This window comes from Engraulis encrasicolus, chromosome 1, assembly GCF_034702125.1.
Source record: "Engraulis encrasicolus isolate BLACKSEA-1 chromosome 1, IST_EnEncr_1.0, whole genome shotgun sequence".
Classification (NCBI taxonomy): Eukaryota; Metazoa; Chordata; class Actinopteri; order Clupeiformes; family Engraulidae; genus Engraulis; species Engraulis encrasicolus.
The window spans coordinates 34,196,791-34,221,642 of NC_085857.1; the positions used below are offsets into that span (position 1 = coordinate 34,196,791).

Genomic DNA, 24,852 nt, shown 5'->3' on the forward strand with positions numbered 1-24,852 from the left:
AACGGGCCAAGAGATATTTCTTCTTATTTTGTGGTCGGGAGGGATGTCGTTTTTCTCTCCTCTCCTCTCCTCTGAACTCTGTTTCTGTTTCTGTCTCGCTCTCGCTCTCTCTCTCTCTCTCTCTCTCTCTCTCTCTCTCTCTCTCTCTCTCTCTCTCTCTCTCTCTCTCTGTCTCTCTCCAGCTCTCCTTCTCTCCACTCTACCCTTATATAAGCTGTTAACACTTTCCCTCCTTGCCTATTTCTCTCTTTCCCTCTTTCTCTCTCCCGCTCTCGTTCTCTTCACTCTTCCCTTCTCTTTTACACTCCTCTAAGCTGTTAACACTTCCCCCTCCTTGTCTCTCTCTCTCTCTCTCTCTCTCTCTCTCTCTCTCTCTCTGAGCTCTCTCTCTCTCTGAACTCTCTCTTTCTACATCTCTCCCTCCCTCGCTCCTCTAAACTGCTAACAGTCTTTCGTTCCCACTTTCTTGTCTCTCTTTCTTTCCCACTCCACTCCCAATGTGTTTCTCTTCCTCTCAAAGGAAGAGGTGCTGAGGAGTCACGAAAAGAGAGATGGTTGAGGAGGCGAAAAAAATATCCACATTGACACGACACCTCTCTGTCTCTCTCTCTGTCACTGTCTCTTTCTTTTTTGTCTCTTTGTCTCTGTCTCTCTCTGTCTCTGTCTCTCTCTCTCTCTCTCTGTCTCTCTGTCTCTCTCTCTCTCTCTCTCTCTCTCTCTCTCTCACACACACACACACACACACACCCACACACGCACGCACACACTATCCTTCTATGAGGAATTCATACATTTGTCAAATTACAATTGCAGACCTACAGCCAGTGTCCAGTAACAACATCTAGGAGGAACTATCTGGGAGAAATAAAAACTGTTGTTGTTGGTTACTGGAACGGCTAAGGAAAGTTAAAGGACCAGCCCAGACCAGCATACAGTACACATGTGCCTCTTTTCTACTGGCGCTTTTCTGGTAGGCCTACAGCTCGACACAGCACAACTCGGACGCCTACAGGCCACCACTCCAAGTTCACACGCTCAAAAAAATCCTTCCTTTACAAATGTATTCCATGTGAAGAGAGACAAGAGGACTCGTATTTCTTCAGATCCACCCTTCTGGCTACCAAGGACCAATAACACCCTAAACGTGGGGGCCGAGGACGCACAGTATAGGCTGGGGGCGGGGGGGCACCCCCTTTTTTGGGCTTTACAACAACCACACCTCAACCACAACCAAGCCCCTTCTTTGACGTCAGAAGCCAACCGCGGAATATCGTTTCAGCCAGGACCTCTTTCTCTTGTCATTAGTAATGCCAACAGCCCTCACTACAGTAGAGGTCTTCTTTGTCAATGATGGGACATTGAAATTATCCTGAGAATTTGTTTGTGCATGCTGCTGTGTGTTTGTGTTTATTTTGCAGTCACCCACAGCAGGCAATGTGTGTTCTAAACTCTCTCCTTTATAAAAATATAGAACCGTCACAGTAACGCTAAACGCTAAAGGTCAACAAAACACACGCACGTACGCACGCAGGCATGCACGCGCGCACGTACACACACCAACACACACACACACACACACACACACTCCCTTACTCAAGCAGCGGCCCATCCACTCCACAACTGTACAGTACTATGCCACTCACATCTCCAAAGCACCTCACCATACTCAACAACAACAAAAAAAGAAAATCATGTCTTCACGTGTTCCCCCTCACAACCCACAGCATACACACTGGTAATACACTCACATCCACGCACACCCAGCAAACACAAACATTCCCATCCATCCACGGCTGGTGGTTTCATGTCTTGATGTATGCCCTTTCAAAAAAAACAGTGAAGTGCGCAAGATGTACCTACGTTCATCCCAAGACAAACAGTTGTCATGGATGCTGGATATGGGCGTGTACACCTGATGAGGAACTGTGTCATGATTGATACTGACACGTTGTGTCGAGGAACAGAAAATAAATCACAGCAAGGCAGCTTCACAGTGTACGGATATTTCTTGTTCATCTCTATCAGAGGCGTCAAAGGTAAAAGTAAAAGTAAATGTGTGGTGTAGTTATACAACGCTAGCACATGATATTACGTAGTTGTTACACCAATTAATCCATTGTACTTAATGAGGTGGACAGACTGTGCTCTTACTGAGAATAACACTAAAAACCTAATAACAAGAACCAACCAAAAATTTGAACCAGCCAGCGTAGAGGTAGCTGGTCACAAGACAAGTACACTGGTGGTACTGGTTACTCAGATAAGTTAGCTGTGTTGGACAGAAATTGTGTTTCTTTATTTTTACTTTTACTTTTGACACCTCTGGACTGCATGAGTGCTGTAAGGAGAGGTAAGGGTGGGATTTGAACCTGCAACCCTCTGATCTAAAGCCCATCTCTCTTTTTTTAAAGATATTTTTTTGGTCTTTTGGACTGTATTTATGACAGGACAGTGAAGGTGGTGACAGGAAGCGGGTGGGGAGAGAGAGATGGGGAGGGGACGGCAAAGGACCCGGGCTTGGAATCGAACCCGGGCAAGCCGCATGGCAGGCGAGTGCCCTACCAGTTGGCCACGGCAGGGCCACGAATGTTCAATCTTACCTGTGATGTTCTCCTGCTTGGGGCATATTCCAGGGGAGGCCGTGGCCAGGCTGTCCCTGCCATGGTGGTCCTGATGCTGCGTCGTCGCCTGGACGGCCACCTCCACCGGGTGCCGCCCCCTGCGTCCAGGGGTGACGGAGTTGGCACGTCCCTGCGCGAGACACGAGGTCTGGGATTGGCTGTCCCTCGGCAGCGGCAGCGGCGACGAGGGCCTATTATTGTTATCGGGGTCCTTGTTATTGCCGTCACGGCATAGGCGTCCTTGGCACTGCCTGCGCTTGTGCTCGATAAACAGCAGTATGTCGGACAGCGGGAAACGCGAGTGACATTGGCCACAGGTGAGGAGATCTGGCTGGCCTTTAGGCGACGAGGAGGAAGAGGAGGAGGAGGAGGAGGTGGTGGAGGAGGCCGGCGCGGAGAGGAGACGGGGCCCACCGTCCTGCGAGTCCTCGGGGAGGGAGAGGTCCGCCGTCACAGGCTCAGCTGGAGGAGTAGAGGAGGAGAGGAGAGAATGTAAGTTTCATACATATAGTCACATGGGTGGCCGTGATCTACTGGTTAAGGAGATGGGGTTTAGTTCAGAGGTTTGCCAGCTCGAATCCCACCCTTCCACCACCTACCCATGGCTGTGCCCTTGTGCAAGTCGCCTAACCCCACACTGCTCCAGGGACTGTAGCCAATACCCTGTACTAATGACTGTAAATTGCTTTGGATTAAAGCGCCAGCTAAGTGTAATGTAATATAATACAGTCAATTTTCAGTCACACATACATATCCCCTGATTAAGGCCTATGATGATGAGGTAGGTGTTATAAGTAGTAGAAGTAGTGCCGTCCAAGACAGGAGGACGGGAGGAGTAGATCAAGAAAATTGAATGTATCAACTCTCCATGCAATTTGTTTTTTAAATAAAAGTTTAAGGATACTGTTTGGATACTTGTACAGTATATCACGAAAGTGAATACACCCCTCACAGTTTTGCAGATGTTTGAGTATATCTTTTCATAGGAAAGCATTACAGAAATGTAACTTTGACACAATGATTAGTGACCTTTTAACAACATATTTAACCACTTAAATTTCTTGTTCACTCAGAAAAAAACAAAATACAGCCATTAATGTTTGAACATGTACTCACAAAAGTGAGTACACCCCCAGATTAAAATCCGGTAGAGAAGGGGCTATGTTGGCTCGAATCGTCTCGAAATGAAACGAAATGAAAAGGGATGACAAGGGAGGTCATCAGTGTGCGTTTCAACCTTTCTTTGCATTGAACTTTTACATTTTGAGTCTGCATTTGGCTTAAATATATTGGTGTGAGATTTGAATGCAATCCTATGGAGAATATCATGATCTGCTTCAGTAGTCACAGTGCATGTTGACATGTATGTTTCTTTTAGGTGTATTTCAGATTGCCAATGTTGACAGCATTCATGCATCCCCAAACCATGTCAGTCCCACTACCATGCTTGGCTTATGAGAGGATACACCTTTTTTGTGCAACTCACTTGTTTACCACCACACATGCTTGACACCATCTAAAGCAAATTTGTTTATCTTGGTCTCAAGAGAGATGAACAGACCAAGGATATGGATCACTGGAACCATGTTGTGTTATCTGAAGAGACAAAGATAAACAAATTTGCTTTAGATGGTGTCAAGCATGTGTGGTGGTAAACAAGTGAGTTGTACAAAAAAGGTGTATCCTCTCATAAGCCAAGCATGGTAGTGGGACTGACATGGTTTGGGGATGCATGAATGCTGTCAACATTGGCAATCTGAAATACACCTAAAAGAAACATGCATGTCAACATGCACTGTGACTACTGAAGCAGATCATGATATTCTCCATAGGATTGCATTCAAATCTCACACCAATCTATTTAAGCCAGATGCAGACTCAAAATTTAAAAGTTCAATGCAAAGAAAGGTTGAAACCCACACTGATGACCTCCCTTGTCATCCCTTTTCATTTCGTTTCATTTCGAGACGATTTGAGCCAACATAGCCCCTTCTCTACCGGATTTTAATCTGGGGTGTACTCACTTTTGTGAGTACATGTTCAAACATTAATGGCTGTATTTTGTTTTTTTCTGAGTGAACAAGAAATTTAAGCGGTTAAATATGTTGTTAAAAGGTCACTAATCATTGTGTCAAAGTTACATTTCTGTAATGCTTTCCTATGAAAAGATATACTCAAACATCTGCAAAACTGTGAGGGGTGTATTCACTTTCGTGATATACTGTATGTGATAGTTGAGCACTTGACAACAAGTTTCCCCTCGGCCTCTCAAAACATGTATTGCTGGGTAGAAGTCAGTGGATGTATTCTCAAGATGGAGCAGTAACAGAAGGCTATCTGAATATGCAAATGGCAATGGCATTCAGTAAATCCATCGATATAACCCAAGTAACCAGTCAGAGGAGTGTTGAAAGAAAGAAAGAAAGAAAGAAAGAAAGAAAGAAAGAAAGAAAGAAAGAAAGAAAGAAAGAAAAGAAAAGGTGGCTGCCCAGTGTATGAGAGAAGAGTCAGGGTTGCTCACTCTCAGTGCAGAGTTAAGTAGCTTGCTTGACCCTCTTTATCACGCAGCCAATCTCACGTTTTTAATGAACTTAACACCTCAGAGAATCAAAAAATAGATTTTAATTTGACTTCAAGATGATTGGGAACCCATTTAGTTAAAAGTGTTGGGATCTTCTGAACTACTGAGGTTAGATATTGAGGGGCGTATGTGGGGTAGGTCCCACAGGAGCTGAAACAGACAGACAGCGCAGAGAAAGAGCAATCAGAACGACATCTTGTGCACTCCCAAACTGGGATATCGAGATAACGGGTAATTCTTTTTGCCGCCGGTGCTGGGTTGCCCTTGATTCCGTGTCGGGTCGGCCTGAGGGGGGCAGAGAGAAAGAGAGAGACAAGGCGAAGGCGGTGGAGGAGTGAGCGAGGGTGGGGGCCCACCGCGCGCGACATTCCAGCGCATTTGACGGTATTAATAAGAACGGAGCAGTTTCCGTTTCTAGGGAAAGGCCTATCTTCAGTAAAGTAAGCCACTCTAGATGTGCACACACAGATGGGGTTATAGCCAGGTTCACCTTTCAGTTCAACCCCCCCAGCGAATGTAAACATTCTGTGGCACGCAGTGGACAGCCATAAACCCAGTAAACCCAGCGCAGCAGATTGGCTTTGTAAACAGTCCCATGGCGGTTGGTAAAGAACATGCTAAGTTAAACTTTAAAAAGGACTTCGTGTATTTTTGTGCGTTATGACCATGGTCTTTTGGAGTTGGCTTGTGCAGCCTAATATGTCCATGTGTTGTTACTGGACAGCCATTGGCTTAGTCTATATAATAATCTGTTTTGGCTAAGTGTTTCTAAGAACATTAGTCTAGTCCCTTTCAGACAATTGACACGTTTTCCCAGACTGCTTCTTAGCCTAAGAAGGATAAGGGAGTATACACTATGAAATGTCTGTTGCGCATGGTTCCAGCCGGCAGCCTGTCTGTTTACGCACTGCACGTGTTGTTCAATGGCAGCTATTCTGGTCCATCATTATTTTTGCACGGCGTTTTAATAAAACCTCCACTAGCCATAGGAGGAACCGAAGAACAGATGGTGTCTAAAAAGACGCATGTATCAAGTTCAAGTTCACACACAGCCATACGGTGTCTTCACAAGTGTCTGCCCCCTGCCGATCGCATTTGTGTAAACGCGACTCGTAGTAGTAACCTACCGGGGGGACAACGTAGCGTTGCCAGATCTCTTTCATTAAACAAGAACTGATCCGAATCACAGTGCATTGCTTTTGCATGATTTTCAGTGCCATTTAACTGCTTACATTGCATGGCGTTCCATGGAAACACGCCAAGAAGCGGTCAGGTCTGTTGAGACGAGACTGATTTTTCTGGCAAAGAGCGTGATGCAACCCACGACTAAAGTGGTCTCGACGAGCTTGCCGTGTGGTTGCAAGGTAGTGTGTTGTTGTGTGTTTTCAGCAGAAGAAAAACAACTCGAAGAAACGCTACCGGTGAAATCACAATTAGGCTAGAGGAGCAAACCAAACTTGGCCGATAGGCTATCTATCTCAGAGACACAAGTAGTCCATATCCACCAGAAGCCACCCAAGCTTTCCCGTGCATGAAGTTACGAGCCATTTAAAAACAACACATGTATGTAGGGTCTGTTAAAGCTGATCTGCAAGGAACAGGAATCGCTGCATTGCTTGTGGATATTGTTCACTCGTGGTCAATAACCTATTTATTGTGCAGAAGAAATGCGAAAGTGGCACGAAACTTGACTACACTCACAATCTCCCCCGTTTAAAAAGCACACAGCAAAGACAAAACGCATCGGTGTAACCTAACCCTGATAAGGGCATCACAAGTAGCCTTCACTTGAATTTGCCATCCAACGCAAGTGCTACTACGTCTAGTAGTCCGCTGCGCAATTCCCATTCTGTGCATATCCATTCATTCTGAAATAAGAAGACGCGAAACCTTGGTTGCAAATATTGCACGTTTAACCACAACAACTGCGAATCATCTCGAACATAACCTGAACCAACACGAGGCATTTAACTGAAAAGGTGGGCTGTATCGCCACTCCACGCAATATTGCTCAGCCCACAGAGAGGAGCACCCACGGAGTCGCGTGTCCGGAGCTGGAACGGTGAACCAAAAATAAGAGTGCTTTCTTGCTCGTAGCGTGTTTTACGTTTTCCCGTGAGCCATGGGTTGTCGACAGATGTGGGGAAAACATACAATCATTTACAATGGGGGAGAAGAAATCCCCACATACAACTTACGCGAAAACTCCCGCTTGCTTAGGTGCTGCGGTTTGCCCTGCTTGCGGCGAGACATGGTTAGAAGTGGAGCCTTCAGCTTGGATCACATTGGGAATGCCAAAAAAGTCTTTACGCGGTAGGCTCCGGGGAATAATAACGAAAACGTCTTCATCGGTGTCCAGTAATACATCCAGGTGTTGGAGTCGCCAAAAAAGTGTAGAAATTAGTAATCACAGGTCGGACCAGGGAGGCGCGCACCAAACACGCGGCGCAGCGGACTTCATGGCTTTTCCTTCCGAAAGAAAGTGAGAGACAGAGCGCCGGAGAAGGGTGGCAAGAGCAGCCCCCCCTGAGCAGAAGCCTGCAAGTTCAAGTGCGGACGTGACGTTCCAGCGAACTTGAACGTCAGGAGATAGATGGACACAGACGCGCACGGCACGACAGGGGCAGGACGGTGGGGGCAAAGAAGGGGGGGTGGGTGTGTTGGAAGAGTGAAACCAATGGACGGTCATTATGCTCTGCTTATGAAAAATAGACCCTGGGAAGCCAATGGTTGGAGGGATCAGACGTGGGGGGTTGGTTGACTGGGCTTGGGGGGATTGTTGAGAAAAGACATACAGAGAGAGAGAAGGGAGAGGGGGAGTGGGTAGAGCAAGCAATTATTGACATAGGTTCAGAGAGGGTTACTTCTGTAGGAAATTGGCTGCCACTCTTTCTCCTTATCTTGGACACAGATTATGGTCAAAGCGCGGCAAAATGAGAAGAAATGCCGCCCCCATACCATACTACTGCTCCCCTCAGCACCTTGAGGTTCATGTTGCAAGATCAGATTTAAAACACTCAACATAAATGCACAAGCCCACAATATCACAGAAGCACTATGGCTCAAGGTGAGAAGGAAACGCACTTCAGTTGAGCTGGTTACACATCCTATAGTAATTATGATTTTGTATGCGTATTGAAATGATTGCAGTGAAAACCATCTTCAGACACTAAGACATTTTAGTGATATGTAAAACATTTTAGTGAAACTTCAGGGATTTGATCACATCACTTACATCGCGAAAAAAAAACCCAAATAGGCCTATTACGCAAAAATAGATTCATAATTGCGCACAAGAATCGGACGAGGCATAATAATGTATAGTGACAACTTCGACGTTTGTTAACTGTTTAACTCCTTATTGTTCCTCTCCAATTCGATTCAATTGTGCGTAAAGCCTGAATTTGACCCCAAACACAGAAGGGGTTGTAATTAGTCAACAAACCGCTTAGCACAAATGTTCTCTCTTCCTTGGTTTACATGGTTTGTAATGTGTAGGCAGGGATTATACACTTGACCATGTCAAAATAGTCAAGTAATAATCAAGCATGGTAGAGTTTTGTAGTATTTTTCACGATTCCTCATCACACCTGGAATGTATTTTTCCTGTGCAATCTCCAAGGTCAAATAGCCCAACACTGGATACACACGGCATTAAAACTTTTAGATTTTAAAACATTTAGAACCAAAATTCCAGACTTTGGGTAGGCCTATTTTAATTTCATAGTCAAATATCAAAACTTGTGACAGTAGGCTATTTCAGATCAGAAGCCAGTTGTCGACTCCATAGGTAACCCACAGCCAGCGAGAGGGTTATTTGAAAAAACACGCCATCTGCTGTCAAAAATACGCAAATCGTTGTCTATGAATATTACACATCAGTGGTTTTGTGGGGCCATCTACCGATAGGAAAATGTAATTGCATTTCAGCAGCAGAGAAAGAAACGTTACCCTAGTAGAAATAGGCCTACATCTGGCTGACTGACTTAAAAGGTCGTTTAGAAATGGCCTTTCATGCTGGCCAAAACGTATATCTATTGTTAAACTGCGCTCACCGGCCACTTTATTCGGTACATCTTCCCTGCATGGTGGACACTTTGCCTTCAGAATTGCCTGCAGCAATACTCTGGTAGGTTGTGGCATTCCAACAGAGATCAATTGGTTCAAGGGGGGCAAATTGTGGAAAATATCCCTACACCATAATATCACCAGCCTGAGCAATTTATTACAATTTTGGGGCAGCCGTGGCCTAGTGGTTAGAGATGGACTTTAGATCAGAGGCTTGCAGGTTCAAATACCACCCTTCTACTCCCTATTTCACTCAATGGCTGATGTGCCCCTGTGCAAGGGACCTAACCCCACACTGCTCCAGGGACTGTAACCAATACCCATAACTGTAAGTCGCTTTGGATAAAGTCAGTCAAATGTAATGTAATGTAATGCAAGGTAGGATGTATCCATGTTTTCACATTGTTCACACCAAATACTGACCCTACCATGCCAGTGTGGCAGCAGAAATCAAGACTCACACTAGGCAAGGTTTTTTTTCTGAATTCTATTGTCCAATTTTGGTGAGCCTGTGCAAATTGCAGCTTCAGTTTCCTGTTCTTAGCTGACAGAAGTGGCACCCAGTGTGTTCTTCTGCTGCGGCAGCCCATTTGCCTCAAGGTACAGAGATGCTCTTTTGCATACCTTGGTTGTTTCAAATAATTATTTGTGTTACTAACTATTGTCCGTCTGTCTTTTTTGTGCTCTTTTTATGACTATTTGACAGGACAGCGTGAGAGGTGGACAGGGAGCGAATTGGGAGAGACGAGGAGGGGTCGGCACAGGACCCGGGCCAGGAATCGAACCCGGGTCAGCCACATGGCAGGCGAGTGCCCCACCGGTTGGCCACAGCAGAGCTAACTATTGTCTTTCTATCAGGTCAAAATAATCCGGCCTCTGTCCTCGGACCTCTGGCTTCGACAAGGCATTTTCAGCCACTGAATCAGAGATTCTTTAAGTATAAAGAGATATGCCATTGTTTCTATGGGCACCTAACGTGACCAGGTTCCGGTCTGCCTAAAGGAGCGTGTCATAATACTCCTTTGAATAGAACAGTCCTTAGGTCTACCTAGGTCTGCCTAAAGGGGACCCCGCCCCAGCTCCCCCTTGCAATAATAGAACCCGGAAACAATGGGCCAATGGAACCTCTCTCTCTCTACTCTCTCTGACTGAACTCTTTGGATGCTTCTTCTTTTACGACCCATCATCTATAACCCTGGAGATGGTTGAGTGTGGATATCTGCACTTTTCTGATACCAGGCAGTGATACAAGATATTTCTCTGTATTGTGGACGCACTGGTATAGATGTCTATCCTAATGATCTGGTGTTTGTGATGTAGCCTACCTGTCTGTTTCTTATGAGTTTTTTTGTCATGTTTTTTATGTGTTTTATATGGGACATTCTGAGTCTGTAATAAAGTTTTCAATTCAATATCCCAGTAGATCAGCAGTTTCTAAATAAGTCAAACCAGTCCGTCTGTCACCAACAACCAGCCACATTCAAAGTCACTTCAATCACCTGTCTCTCATTCTAATGTTGAGATTGAACTGTTACAGATCATTTTGACCACGGCTAAAAGTGCCCGCACCAACTTTGATGTCGTATAATTCCTTAACGACTTAAGCTATGACTACGAAACTTGGTGACTTTTCCTAAAATTTAGTTGGCTACAGTTTAGTACCAAAAGATTATGTTTATCATTTTTGCCGTTGCCATGGCAACGGTTTTCTGACAGGTATGTCTGACTGAAAATCACTGATCTAAGTGTCATTATTGTTCCTTTTTCATATTTTTGTGTTATTTCCATTAGCATCAGACAGCTTTGTGAGCATTAAAATGGTCTGAAGCATATAATCATTAAAATTTAAGTGCATTACCTAAATTTGATGGAAAATACATTCTGGCGAGATTTTGGGCATTATAATCAAATGATGTCATAATGACGTTATAATACCAGATAATGACACAAAAATGATGTCATTCATAGATGTCCATATGTAGATCATCTCCCTAAAGTTTGGTGGTCATACCGTCTTCCGTATTCCGTTCATGAGTTATGGGGGGGGGGGGGGGGGGGGTGTCAAAAGAGCCCCCCCCCCCAGGCCCAGGAATGCCAAAAAAGCCCAGTCTGAATAGGGTTAAAATCCCAATGGCAAGGAAGAATGGCTATAAGTGGTCATTTGTACCATCAGCTGTGGCTATTCTAAACGAGACACTGGTTAATGTAACAGAGAGTAGATAAGCTCTATGTGCTCCTAAATAGTCTTTTAGCAGTAGTATTCTATTAATTTTAAATTTTATACAGTAACACAGTGCATCGTAACTCAGCGTAAAAAGCTCTGTGTGCTCCTCTTAGCAGTAATATGGTAAATTTTAAATAGCTTTTAATATTCAAATGAGTGACATGGATAGAGTAATGGGATTTAATTTTACTCCACAGGTTTTATCTTTTATCTTATTATCTACATATATGTTATTCTTTTTTGATTCTTGTGATGTGTGTTTGTCTTGTGTGTCTTTGTGCCACCACCAAAGCAAAAAAAAATCATTGCATGTAAGTTTAATGGACAATAATGAAGTCTATGTCTAAATCTTAGTCACACGGCAAGGTAAAACCTTTCCCTTTCGAACAAAATGTCCCTTTTTCTATTCCATAAAGCCACAGTGTCTGTATTGCTTATTTCAATATGTGAGTTAAACACATCTGAAAGGAAGGATGATGGGTAACATCATTTTATCTAGCTGTTTTAAATCATTTGCCTGATATTATTGTTTTGAGACAAAGACAGTAGTAAAAGAAAGAATATGGGGAACCCCCATGGTAGTACCTTATTGCATAATACGCAAATATCTTCCCTGATGATGGCACCACTACAGCGCCACTCTGTGGCTGAAGAAAGCTATTGCAGCACAGACATGGGTTGGGCAGCGAGCGATGATATATGCAGAAAGCCACACCGGGGATATTTTTTGTGTGTCTCTGTCGCAAAAAACGCCAAGGAACACTAAAACGGTAAGTATTACGCGCACGTTTCTGTAGACAGTGACAATATGCAGATATGTGTATTCTGGTCGTCAATTGCACTAGAAATGTGTCAAGAATCACAAGGATGCTTAATTAGCCATGTTCGCCTCTTTCTGTATCACACGGCCTCGGCATGACTCGGAAACAAATTACCCATGGTACTTATCTTATGCATAGGTTATTGGCAGCACTGTTGTGGGTGTGTTGCTGTAGCCTACCCAACAGCACGGGTGTTGAAAATAGTGTACGGGTAGGGTGTGCATTTGTTGTGGACCGGAATACGAGATATAACCAGAGACGCCTTCCGAGCATCCTCTCACACAGTGGCCGAAACGAAAGGATGTAAATATTGGGTAAGCGTTTTGCTCGAGACTGTACAGCCTAACATGTATTTTCCGGATATGGAGACCCTACACATAGATTATTGACATAGGCCTACATTTCTGACGGTGCTTAGACGGAACCATCTGGAAATGAAGCTTGTTATTGTGTTGCAATGTTGACATTACGTCTGTGCCGTTAACGGAGTGTCAATAGGCTACATAGGCTACTGTGCTGACAGGATGCAGGCGATTAGATTGACATTAGGTTGGTGCACGTTGACATCAGTCGCGTATTGAATTTGGGGTCTGTATTAATTTTGAATAACAATTTTACGCACAAAGCTTATCTTATCTTACGCGTATTCAAAATGGGTCAATTGGCTCATCCCTATCACTTCCTATCAGACCTGAGAGGATGTGATCCATCCAAGGCAGGAATGGGCACAGAGAATCGTGGTATGCTACTACAGAGGCAGTTCACGCTGGACTGCACACTATTAAGGCCAAGCCATCATCAAGCCATACTTCCAAGACTGCCCGGTGTGATAGGTTGTGTGCTGCACGACCCAGCCTTCATAGTGCGCACACCACACGAAATGATGGTTCAGTAGACGCTCCAAGAATAAGATGACAAACAAAAGATGTGTTGCACAGTTGAATTCGACTGTCATGACTTGACAGTTTTGTTTTGAGAAAGAGTTTCTAATGTAGCGTGGCCTGGTGTCTGGTTCGCCGTGCAACGCTACGTTTTGGCACGGGAATACATATCAACGCTTCTTCTCCGTGCCCTAAAGATGTCAGAAACGTTGGGCCTTCAGTATCAATGAAGAGAGTCTTGGAAATGTGAGGGTGTGTTCTTCATAGGCTACTAGTATTTAGTCATACTGCTACAGTGATGTCAGTCCGTTTGGCTGGGCCGGTCCAGCGTTTGCAGATGGCAGCTGTGTGTGTTTCTGTCTGTCGAACCACAGGGAATAGAATGGCCCGCATCCAATTGGTCGGAACTGCTTAGCCAGCAAGCAGCGACTTGGCAGCACCGGTATTGACATGACATACAAGACGTCAAGTCCATTGTCACGGTGCTTGTCTTGTCATCCCATCTCATCTCCTAAGAGCTGGTGGTCAGAGTGTGCTGCCGAGACACCCACTTCCCTTCGCTCAAAAGCTAAAAAAGAAACTGTCCCTCCCTGGGTGTGACTCTGCCTGGCTGGTTTGTATAATTTGATACAGGGAGTCACTCTATTTCCAGGACTGAGGGAGGAATGATCTTATTTGTTCTGGAATGGCTGGTATTCTGTGGACTTTCTCCCAACATGTTGTGCATTGAATCCCTTACTATCTGCCAGTTATTGTTAGACCAGACACATGATAGTAGTTCATGGGAATACTATTTTGCAAGGCCTAATTCATGTTGGGAATTGAAAATGTAACCTGTTAAGACACTCAGTTATAAATTTGCTGTTACCAGAATGGCAATGACGAAGTCTGTGTGCATTATTAAAGGCTTTGTACTATGATAGTAGTGTAGTACTATGGAAGTTAACTTTTCAATGACTATTGGAGCACTCCACTTGTGGAACGGCATGCATTATGGGGCTACTTCTGAAAACAACGATACAAAATTATGTGTAAAGGAAGGATGAATCACTGCACACTGGTATTCTTTGCTTGAAGTTTATTTGGTGAACAACGCGTTTCGCTGTTACTTCATCAGGTTCACTCTACTTGGATTACTTTTACTGCACATCACCAGCACCTGGACAGTGGTTGTGCACAGGGACACTACTTTGAGTACAATATGATGTGTGTATAAAGCAAATGGTTGTGAGAAGGAAATATATGGCAAAGAATTTAATGATATGACGAATGAATGGATGTTTTATAAGGTTATTGACAAATGTATGTACACTATACTAACAGTGCAACTACACAATGTTACATGTTGTTACTTTGTCGCTATACCTATTTAACAGAAAATGATTTACCTATTAAGATTTCTGTCTAAATCTGTTACGCCAATCGGCTCCCCTGTTAATTGATGGCACCCTGTTAATTGATAATCACGTTTCAGATGCAGGTTAATTACCATCAGCTGTAGTTGTATAAATGCAGCCAGTTCACACAAGCAGTTGTCTGCTTTGGACCATTTGGGATTCAACCATGGAAGGCTTCCATCTCTCTGCTTTGTGCCTATAGCAACCTTTAGTTGCCGTGGCGTCCGGTCTACAATATAGCATCCGCTCAAGGATCCCTCTGGTTTCAACTGTGTGCATATTCGTGCATGTTGTTACTGCTATACCTATTTAATTGTACAACAAGACATAGTAAAACATAATGTAACCCCTAACCCATGTTATACAGCAAATACATTATGTTACATGGTATTACATATTTTACACCAGGGGTTCCCAACCTTTTCCAACTTGTCACAAATGTTCGGGGCCCACCTCTGACCCAATTACAAATACAACTCACATAAATCAGCAGCAACGCACACCAAAATGTGGTTATCATTTTTAGAGTATTATTTCAAGGCCCACTTGGTATACCTTCAGGGCCCACCAGTGGACCCCGGCCTATAGGTTGAAAATCACTGTTTTACACTATATACATACCTATAGTGAAGCCGATGTCTATATTCTATTTGGTCATGTACTTTCATGTGTCCTTGTCTCAGGCGGAATGTCTCATTGAGTGAAATGGCTTAGAGAGGTCCAAGTTCAGTGCGACGGAGGAGGTTGTAACCGAGCAACGCAGCGATGAGTCTCACTTCCTGGTTCCTGGTGAACACCGGCGGCACCCGCCACCGGCTGCCCCGGGAGATGATCTTTGTAGGCCGTGACGACTGTGAGCTCATGCTTCAGGTACGTAAACAAACATACTGTAGGCCTACTAAACTCCAACTCCCATGATGCAAGACTGCCTGGCATGCACACAAACATGATGTTGTTGGCCTCATTTGACTTGTAGAGACGGACGCAGCCGCACAGTAACATCTCGGCTTAAGCGTTGCGTCGTGGCCACGTTACCACGTCAGTGTGCATTATTTTTCTGCTATCTGGACGCTGTATCATCAGTTATCCCTTTCGTAGCCTCTTAGTGCAGACTGGGCCGGCGGGCCTATTCCCTATTTGCTGAAAATACTGACCTACATCATAACAACATTTCTATAACATTTCAGAGATTACAATTACATTACATTACAATTTTGGTGATAGTAAGGTTATAACATAGGCTCTGTGTTAAGGGGTTATATCAGATCTCTAATTGCTGAATTAACAGCTTATTTGTTACTGTGCATTAAGTCATAAATGCATTCTGGGATCAAAATGTAGCATTATAGTTTGATTCCCTCTGCATCAGAGTACCTTTCTGAAAGCATGTGGCTGCATCTGCTTCTCTAAGATCGATGAGCCCTTTATTGATTTAAAGGTGCACTGTGTAATAATTTTAGTAGTTTATTTCCAGAATTCATGATGCCCATTCACAGATGTTACCTTTTTCATGAATACTTACCATGACCTTCAAATTCCAAGTGTTCATTCATCATCATATGACTGGGAAAATGGCATTTTTCATACATGAAAAGGGGATCTTCTCCACGGTCCACCGTTTTTAATTTCCATAAATAGACACTTTTAGCTGAAAAACATACTGTACTTTGGTCATTTTAATTAATATTAGTTTATTACTTTGTAAATATTCATGAAAATATCAGTAGGCAGCACAGTTTCAATGAGCAGCATAGTTGCAATACCTACCCACAATCCTACACAGTGCACCTTTAACAGTGTCTCATGTGTTTAAGTAAGTAAATGTAGGCCTATTGGTGATGTCTCCGCACATGACATTGCCATGTGTGTGGTACGAGGGTTTTTGCTTTTCTGTTTGTTTCTCTTATGTATGCTCTTCTCCTCCACTTCTGTCTTTCTCTCTCCCACTTTCAACTTGTCATTACTCATCTGACAGTCTCTCTCTAACCTGCAGTCTCGTTCTTTCTTTTCCATCTCTTATTCTTCACCACTACCCCTCCCCCCTCTCTCTCTCTCTCGCTGTCTGTCCACTCAGCATTTTAATCAATTTCTTTCCATTTTCCACAGTCTCGTAGTGTTGACAAACAGCATGCTGTCATCAACTACGACCCTGGTACAGATGAGCATAAAGTCAAGGATCTAGGAAGCTTGAATGGAGTAAGTGAGAAATGGTATTACTTGAATCAAGCAAAGCTATATCTCTAACACCACAAGAACATCTTAAAGGGGCTCCAGGTAGGATTAAAAGTTTAATGAATCACTGTCCCTGGTCGGCCGATGGTTACAGTATGTGAATCATTAGTAAGTGAACGATGGCTCTCGCGAGCACTTCCACGGTCCGCTGTCAGAAAACCCTGAATGCAACTTTTTGAGTTGTCCGAAGGAAAAATCTTTTAACATACCGTATTCAAATTTGTATCAACTGCTGGCATTCTGTGATGAAAAACATTTTCACAGCGAATTTATTTGAACAGCATTTTTTCATTACGGTGTAGATTTTCAGACAGGCATGCCACGGGCACCGCGCAAACTACGTCATCCTACCTTGTGCCCCTTTAACAACATTGCTATGACATTACTTTGGTAACAGAAGACATGGTCATTACCATTTTGGCAGGAAATGCGCACTACGCTTGTGCTCTAAAAATATAAACCTTATTAAATGAAGACATGGATCTTCATCAGGCATTTGTTTGCTGTTAATGTCTACTTTGCAAGAGTTACTTAGGATGGGACAACCATTGCCATTTTGGTAACAGTATGCGTATCAAAAAGGTGGCTCTGAATGAAGGTTTGTTAAGATGAATGAATTAACCTCGTTTGTCTTCCAAATTTATTTTTATCCCTCCCTTGGCGCAGACATTTGTGAATGATGTCAGGATTCAGGAGCAGGTCTACACCACTTTGAGGATCGATGACAAGCTGAGGTTTGGCTACGATATCCTTTTCCGCACCATCCACCACCAACTGTCAGTTGTACTGTTTACGCATCCTTATTATTCAGTTACAAATGTGCAACAGGGATATAATAATGCCCTAGGTAGAGACAATGTCTGTGAAAATAGTCATTCAACCAAATCAAATTCATTGGAATTCAAAGGAGCTAAGTTGGAGGCAATGGAATGTGTTTTGGAGCACACACTTTTGATGTTTGCAGCTCTAAAAGAATATGTCCAGTTGCTTACAGTTTCTTTCCTTTGACCTTACGAATGTAGAACGTGAGCCTATATCGTCACTGACAGGCAGAAACCTTGTATCTCCACTTTCTGTTATAAGTGATTTTTTTTTCTAAAACACTATTTTCTAAATAAATGAATATTTCGTATTAAAAGTGAATTAAAAGCAAATGCAATATATGGCAGGGTTTTTTTCTTGATCTGGGATGCCCGTTGCACAAAATGAAAAGGTAAGAGAGACAAAAAATTGTTTTGGTTCAGTTACTAACATATGTGATGATGTTGCTAAGTTGTCCTTAACCTGCACACATACCAACCAATTCACGGTGGAGCGAGGGGAGCTCCAAATTCCCGAGGAGGCACTTAAGGTACATTCACACAACACGGGCACAAGCACCATGACACAGGATACCACCCGGACACAATATCAATGGTTCATTCATATGCCATGGGAAAGATGCATTTCACTTTAAAAGTGGAAATTTATCAAGGTGTTGTGTTCAAGTCCTTTTATTGGCATAGTGTGCATAGCACAACGGAGCTGAAGTTTGTACTTATGATGTTGTTAGTGTGCATGGTTGAAACTACCAAACATGCGTCTAACCATTTTGTGAATCATTTTTGGTGGACTGGTGCAGTTTAGCATTAGTGTTTTACCTTGCCATTCACAATATTTACGCTTATTTACAAACAATATAATGAGAGAGAGCCATGCTGAAAAGGTCAAAAGTTATCTCATTTGGGCAACTAGTGTATCAAAATATTCTACGTGTTGCCCAGTGGAAAATAGCACATGGTGTTCATGTGCTTTTCATGCCTGCGCTTGGTATTTACCATAATTCCCATAGCATGTGAATGCCACATCACTGTGCTTTAGAGAGTGTGCATTTCTGTACAACTTTGTTCATCTTAACAGTTTTTATGCTTTCTATCTACTGAAAAGCACACTTTTCTAGAAAAGCGCTTGTGTAAATGAAGCATAAGATACATACTAGTAGTAGTAGATTAATTTGGCCCAGCACTGTGGCCCCTGTGGGAGTGAGAGAGTTCACAATGAATGATAGGTCACAAGTGTGCTGCATTTTGCGCAGACATCATTAGAAGATAGGTAAATGGTAAGTGCTAATGGATTGCATTTACACAGTGCTTTTCCACTCCTTTGAGCACTCAAACACCTGATTATAATTCATCAAGCAGTTTATGTAAATAAATAGCTTATGTAAATAAGAAACATATTGCGTACTTATATTGTACATATTGTACAACAAAACTGACCCTAACTCTTTGTAAGGATGTCGTATAATGTAATGTAATGTATTGTTAAAAACGTTGTTCGTAGTTAATACGGATGGTAAAACAAATGTTTAACCAAAAGCTCACTGCTTAGATAGCTACAGTACATATCTGAGACAAGAAAGCTCCCGAACACTGTTCACACTTGCAGCCTTCACTTGCGACATTTCAGTCTGTTGTCCTTCAAGCTAGGGCTGCACATTTAATCAAATATAATCGAAAATTGTGATAAAATCGTGAAATCGAAGTCGTGATTTCAATCGTGATTTAATCGTGGCAATAGTGAGCAACCTTTGAGAGCGCCCTTGAAGCCAGAACATACTGAAAGGTGTTTCTGGCCAGAAATCTGTCCACCTAAGTTTCATGCTATTGCCTGTACATACAGTAATTCAGGGGTGCTCAATACGTCGATCGCGGTCGACCAGTCGATCGCGAAGGCAGTATTGGTAGATCGTAGGACATTTATAAAAAAATAAATAAAAAAAAAACAGTTCCCTGATACCCAGAATCTGACAGGCTAACTTCAGGTGTCTACACTAAATACCATAAACACAACGACGTCTTCAGATAAGGAGGATAACTTTCAGTGTCAAGCGCCACACTCAACAAACTCATAAGTCATAACATCCAAGCACAAAAAAAATAGGACGGCACGAGACGTTTGCAGATACCGTGCGCTAGGCCTATATGTTCAGTTAGTAGCCTACAGGCAGCGTCACCACTCAAAAGAAACAGCCAGAGAAGAAAACAACAGCCCGAACACCGGCAATCCCCTGCTTTTTATTTTACAATGCTCTGAGAAGTGCAGGCAAGACGCAATTCCCGCAATGGGCGTGGAGATGGCTACTTCGATTAGATTTCATAGGCACCCGTGCGAGGGGAGAGTGAATGCTGTGTGCCTGTTTAACCTGAGTGCAGGCGCGTCTTTTCAAATGGTCTGCTCAGCGCGGCCGCTTGACAGAGCGCGCTTTTCGGTTCATTCAGTAGACGTCTCCTTGTTTATTTTTTGGAACTTGGGATGTCTGTAACGTCCACGAAGACAATATCCACGTGAAAACGCCAAACGCCCGCAAACCGCTGTTCTGCCTACTTCTCACAGTGGCATTAAAAAAGTCCTCCATGAAATCCCAAACCAACATCACTTCAAATAGGTGACAGCAAGCATGCACACATGAAATAACACTTCAGGGAGGGAGAAAATCGCTCTGCCCTCATATTAAAGTGAAAAGGGGATTACATAAAATCTGTTCAGGAACCAAGAGGTCACATAATTAAGTCTTCATTAATATTATGTTCATTTATGAAAATTAAATTTATCATAAACTTGATACTAGGCCTACAGTAGGCCTATGGTCTCCCTTTAAGATCAAAAACAGGAGTAATTTACAGTAGGCCTAAATAAGGTCTGGAGGTTGTTATTCACCGCTGATTCACCTTCATCATCATTGATGTGTATTCATACAAATACATTCTCATATTGTGTTAAAATTGCATTTCTAACAGCTGTATTTTCAAATTTCCACGGCGGAGAAACCCCCAAACCCCCGGTAGATCTTTTTCACACGCCCATTTCAATAAGTAGCTCACATGATGAAAAAGTCTGAGCACCCCTGCAGTAATTATTACAATTCATTTTATTTTGCTCATCCCGTATGTAATTCATTCTTGGTTATATTTCATCTTGTTATAATTTTCAAAAAAATCTGCAAAAAATCACTAATCGTGATTAATAGTCTTGATTACGATTTTGACCAAAATAATCGCGATTATTATTTTTTCCATAATGGTGCAGCCCTACTTCAAGCAATTCAACAGCCTGTTGAAGAACGTCAATAGACCGAAACGTCGCAAATAAACGATACAAATGTGAACAGAGTGCGGGAGCGTTCTTGTCTCTAACGTTGGTGACCCATGGGTTCCCCTCCTAGGCTGTACGCACCAGACCAAAGGAGGTGCGAAAGAATTCTACAAACTAGTTTACATATCTGACTGATGTATGATGGTCATTAAGTCCCAAGGTTATATTAACTAGTCAAGTTCTTTTTTTTCAGACATGTAAAAGTCTGTTATCTTTCACCAGACATGTTTTGGCGGCGAAACCTCCGTCTTCATCAGACAGGAGTTTCACCGTCGAAACATGTCAGGTAATAGATAACAAACTTTTACATGTCTGAAACAAAAGAACTTGAATAGTTTACACATATCTGACCATTAACTTTTACACCCACCTCCATCTGCCACAGCATGAGAAGTTCACCAGTCAGCTGCAGCTGGCCAAGAAGCCGGTGGTGGAGAGCGGAGAAAGGTAGGATTAAAAGTTTAATTAATCACTTAATTAATTATGTGAATCATCAGTAAGTGAACGATGGCTCTCGCGACCACTTCCACGGTCCGCTGTCAGAAAACCCTGAATGCAACTTTTTGACAGAGCGGTCCGAAGGAAAAATCTTTTTACATACCGTATTAAAATTTGTATCAACTGCTGGCATTCCGCGATGAAAAACATTCTCAAAGCGAGTTTATTTGAACAGCATTTTTTCATTACGGTGTAGATTTTCAGACAGGCATGCCACGGGCACCGCACAAATTACGTCATCCTACCTTGTGCCCCTTTAACAACATTGCTATGACATTCCAGAAGTAGGCAGGAGCCCAAAGCGGCGGCAGCAGTAGCAGAGGGAGGCGGCAGCAGCAGCGAGGGCCCGGCCAGACCTCCAGAGCCGCCCAAAGGAGACGAGAAGACCGCAGGTACTACAGACTAGGGCTGCATGATATTGGAAAAATCTGCGATACATGATAACATGACTGTATACCACGATATCAATATTACTCACAATATGTATACATATATTTCCCCTCTCTACCTGTCATTCTACACTTCATCATGTATAAAACAGCTGAGAGCAATGTTTTATTTCCAGCATTATTTTGTATTAGGAAAAAGCATGGCTAATATACAGCATCAACTTAAAATGTCAACATTTTTAATATATTTTTAACCTTTTGTCCAAATTTGTTGTTATTTTAAATTAAAAACTTGAGATACATGTGCAACTTTTGCGATATGTGTATTGCAAGCCATGATTTTCGATATATTGTGCAGCCCTACTACAGACTGAACTTTGGAAGGAATCTCCTGTCTGAAGTTACTCCTATTTGAAGTGTACAACTTTTCCTTTTTTGAAGTTTAGGACCACAAGTTTTCACAACCTTGCGTACTAAACCAGACCCCTAGAAGCACCCAAAGTAGACGACAAGCAGCAGGTGCAGACTGGACTTTAGGAAACACCTACCCTTAAATCTTCAATGAAAGTTCACACATTCAGAACTTACTGAATTTTCTAAAGCAGAGTTAAAGAGTAGAAATGTGGGGCCTATATGCAGTATATCTAAAGGGTTTCAGGCAGTTCACCAGCATGTTGTTATGGCAAAATAAATTCCTCACTTTAACCACCTTAAATGTCATGAACATATACCTATGCACATTTTGGTCTGGGAAATTTTCAGTAAAAATATTTGATTTTCATGTAGCCTGGTAAACCAGCGCCACCCGCTGGACGCTGAAAATGTTTCAGCTGCGAGTGGGTCTGGCCTCGGATCTGAGAACGTTTTGAACACTGTGCCCTGAGTCTGGCAAACCCAATCACAACACAGAGATTTGTTTTGAATCAAAGTGGGCGGGGTTTTGAGGGAGTGGCGACGAATCTCGCAACACCGTTGGGAAAGCACATCAACGGCAAAGATCACCGATTGGTCAGAGCGCCGGCACGGTTTGAAAAACAACAGGTTGTTCTCATCAACAATCTTCGGAGGTATCGTTCATCGGGGCCAGATTAAATTACTCCGGTCTCACATTTAGGCTGGTTTATCAGGCTACTTTTCATAGTGATCCAGAACATTTTCTGGATCCAAAAAAGTTGTTGAAAATTATTCTGTATAGAAATTGGATTCATCAGCACAGTTGAGTCATCTTCTCTCTATCTCTCTCTCTCTCTCTCTCTCTCTATCCTCCTCTCTCTCCGTCTCTCTCTCAATCTCTCTCTCTCTCTCTCTCTCTCTCTCTCTCTCTCTCTCTCTCTCTCTCTCTCTCTCTCTCTGTCTCTCTCTCTCCCACCCCCAGCTGATATAGCCGTGTTGAAAAGGGGCACTCCCCTGTATGGCCAGCCATCGTGGTGGGGGGACGGCGACGCTGATGATGAGAACTCGGTAAAACAGGACAACAGGCCAGACGCTAAACAGGCCAGAACTGCTCCAGGTAAACCAACTTTTCTCTATTCTCTTATGTAATTCGGTTCTCTCTAATTCGGTTCTCTCTAATTCAGTTCTCTCTCTCTCTAAACCATAAGTTGGTTTTGTTATGGTAAAAAAAATCATACTACTGCTGCACATGTGGACAAGTATCTTACTTTTGAGACTTTTGCTAAATGCTTGTGATGATTGTTGCCTGGTCAAAGGTTAAAGTCGCTTTAACCAAAGATCCTCTATGCATTTAGATCGTCTCTGCTTTAATCATCACTTCACCTTTGTCAGCTGTTTATACATCTTCTCGTCCATGTCTCTTAAACCTCTTAATGGAGCATTGAAGGATTTTCATAGCATGTGTATAACCACAACCATAAGCCATTTTGTCCATTTTTTCCATAATCATGGACTAATGGATATATAATTCATAATATGATGGCTCAAGTATTATACATGTAAATACATGGTCAGCCATGACTCAGCGGTTAGAGCGCTAGTCTTTAGATCAGAGGTTTGCAGGTTCAAATCCCACCCTTACCAGCACCTTCTTCCATGGCTGAAGTGCCCTTGAGCAAGGCACCTAACCCCACATTGCTCCAGGGTCTGTAACCAGTACCCTGTACCTAAATAACTGTAAATTGCTTTGGATAAAAAAATCATAATTTAAGTGTTATGTAAAGTAAATACCTAAGTTATAACCACTTCCCCTTGCTAGATGCTGAAGATCAGAGCCGTCTAATAAGAGAGTTACGTCACTCTCCAAGACCTCGTCCAATCTTTCCACAGCAATGGTGGCTCTCATGGAGCCTCACAAGCATTTTACATGTAAATTGTCATTGACCATAGTTCCAATAGAAGTAGTTACTTAGTTCCAGGAGGTGGCCGTAGAACACAGAAAATGTGGTATGGGGAAAATGTAATTCGTTTGTACTTACCGGTAATCTTTGTTATTTGATATGTAATGGTTCTGTGTTAGCCTCCAGCGTACAGAAAGTTGCTGATTAGAAATATTTTAATCTATGTGAATCACATCACCAACCGACTTCCTGGTCCCCGGTTGTCACAACTGTCTCATTAGACGGTTCTGGTGTTATGTGATGTAAATACTAAGTTATAACCCCTTCCCCTTGCTAGATGCTAAGGATGCTCCAAAAGCGGGAGTGGCTCAGGCCTCCAGTCAGACTCCCCAAGGGCCGCAGGAGCCCAGCTACTTCGAGATCCCCTCCAAGGAAGGCCCTCCCTCTGCAGCCAACGCTGGCGATCCCCACCCCAAAGGTCACCATGCAATGAATGAATGAATGAATGAATGAATGAATGAATGAATGAATGAATGAATGAATGAATGGATGTATTTATCTGTCTATATGGATGTAAAACACATGGTACAGCAACTGAAACTATACATGAAAAGAAAGAAATAGATAGGGATAGACACAAAAAACCCTTAAAGGACCAGTTCAGTCAATTTCAATATGCTGTTGTATTGCTCACGTCACCCTTGACTTGTCA

The 24,852-nt window shown here is 42.9% G+C and overlaps 2 protein-coding genes across 2 annotated transcripts in view; one reads left to right on the forward strand and one right to left on the reverse strand.

Moving 5' to 3' along the window:
• The window catches only part of bcl11ab (BCL11 transcription factor A b), a 74,731-nt gene extending 67,065 nt beyond the window's left edge, over positions 1-7,666 (reverse strand). The window contains exons 1-2 of the mRNA XM_063200248.1: positions 7,401-7,666; positions 2,601-3,083 (exon numbers count right to left, since the gene is read on the reverse strand). Of these exons, the coding sequence (XP_063056318.1) occupies positions 2,601-3,083; positions 7,401-7,455 (538 nt within the window). The 5' untranslated portion in view covers positions 7,456-7,666. The remainder of the gene's footprint in view (positions 1-2,600; positions 3,084-7,400) is intronic.
• A 4,511-nt stretch (positions 7,667-12,177) lies between these two features.
• The window catches only part of cep170ab (centrosomal protein 170Ab), a 58,252-nt gene continuing 45,577 nt past the window's right edge, over positions 12,178-24,852 (forward strand). The window contains exons 1-9 of the mRNA XM_063208884.1: positions 12,178-12,264; positions 15,277-15,463; positions 16,700-16,789; positions 17,492-17,570; positions 18,118-18,176; positions 21,345-21,406; positions 21,740-21,849; positions 23,222-23,356; positions 24,478-24,618. Of these exons, the coding sequence (XP_063064954.1) occupies positions 15,359-15,463; positions 16,700-16,789; positions 17,492-17,570; positions 18,118-18,176; positions 21,345-21,406; positions 21,740-21,849; positions 23,222-23,356; positions 24,478-24,618 (781 nt within the window). The 5' untranslated portion in view covers positions 12,178-12,264; positions 15,277-15,358. The remainder of the gene's footprint in view (positions 12,265-15,276; positions 15,464-16,699; positions 16,790-17,491; positions 17,571-18,117; positions 18,177-21,344; positions 21,407-21,739; positions 21,850-23,221; positions 23,357-24,477; positions 24,619-24,852) is intronic.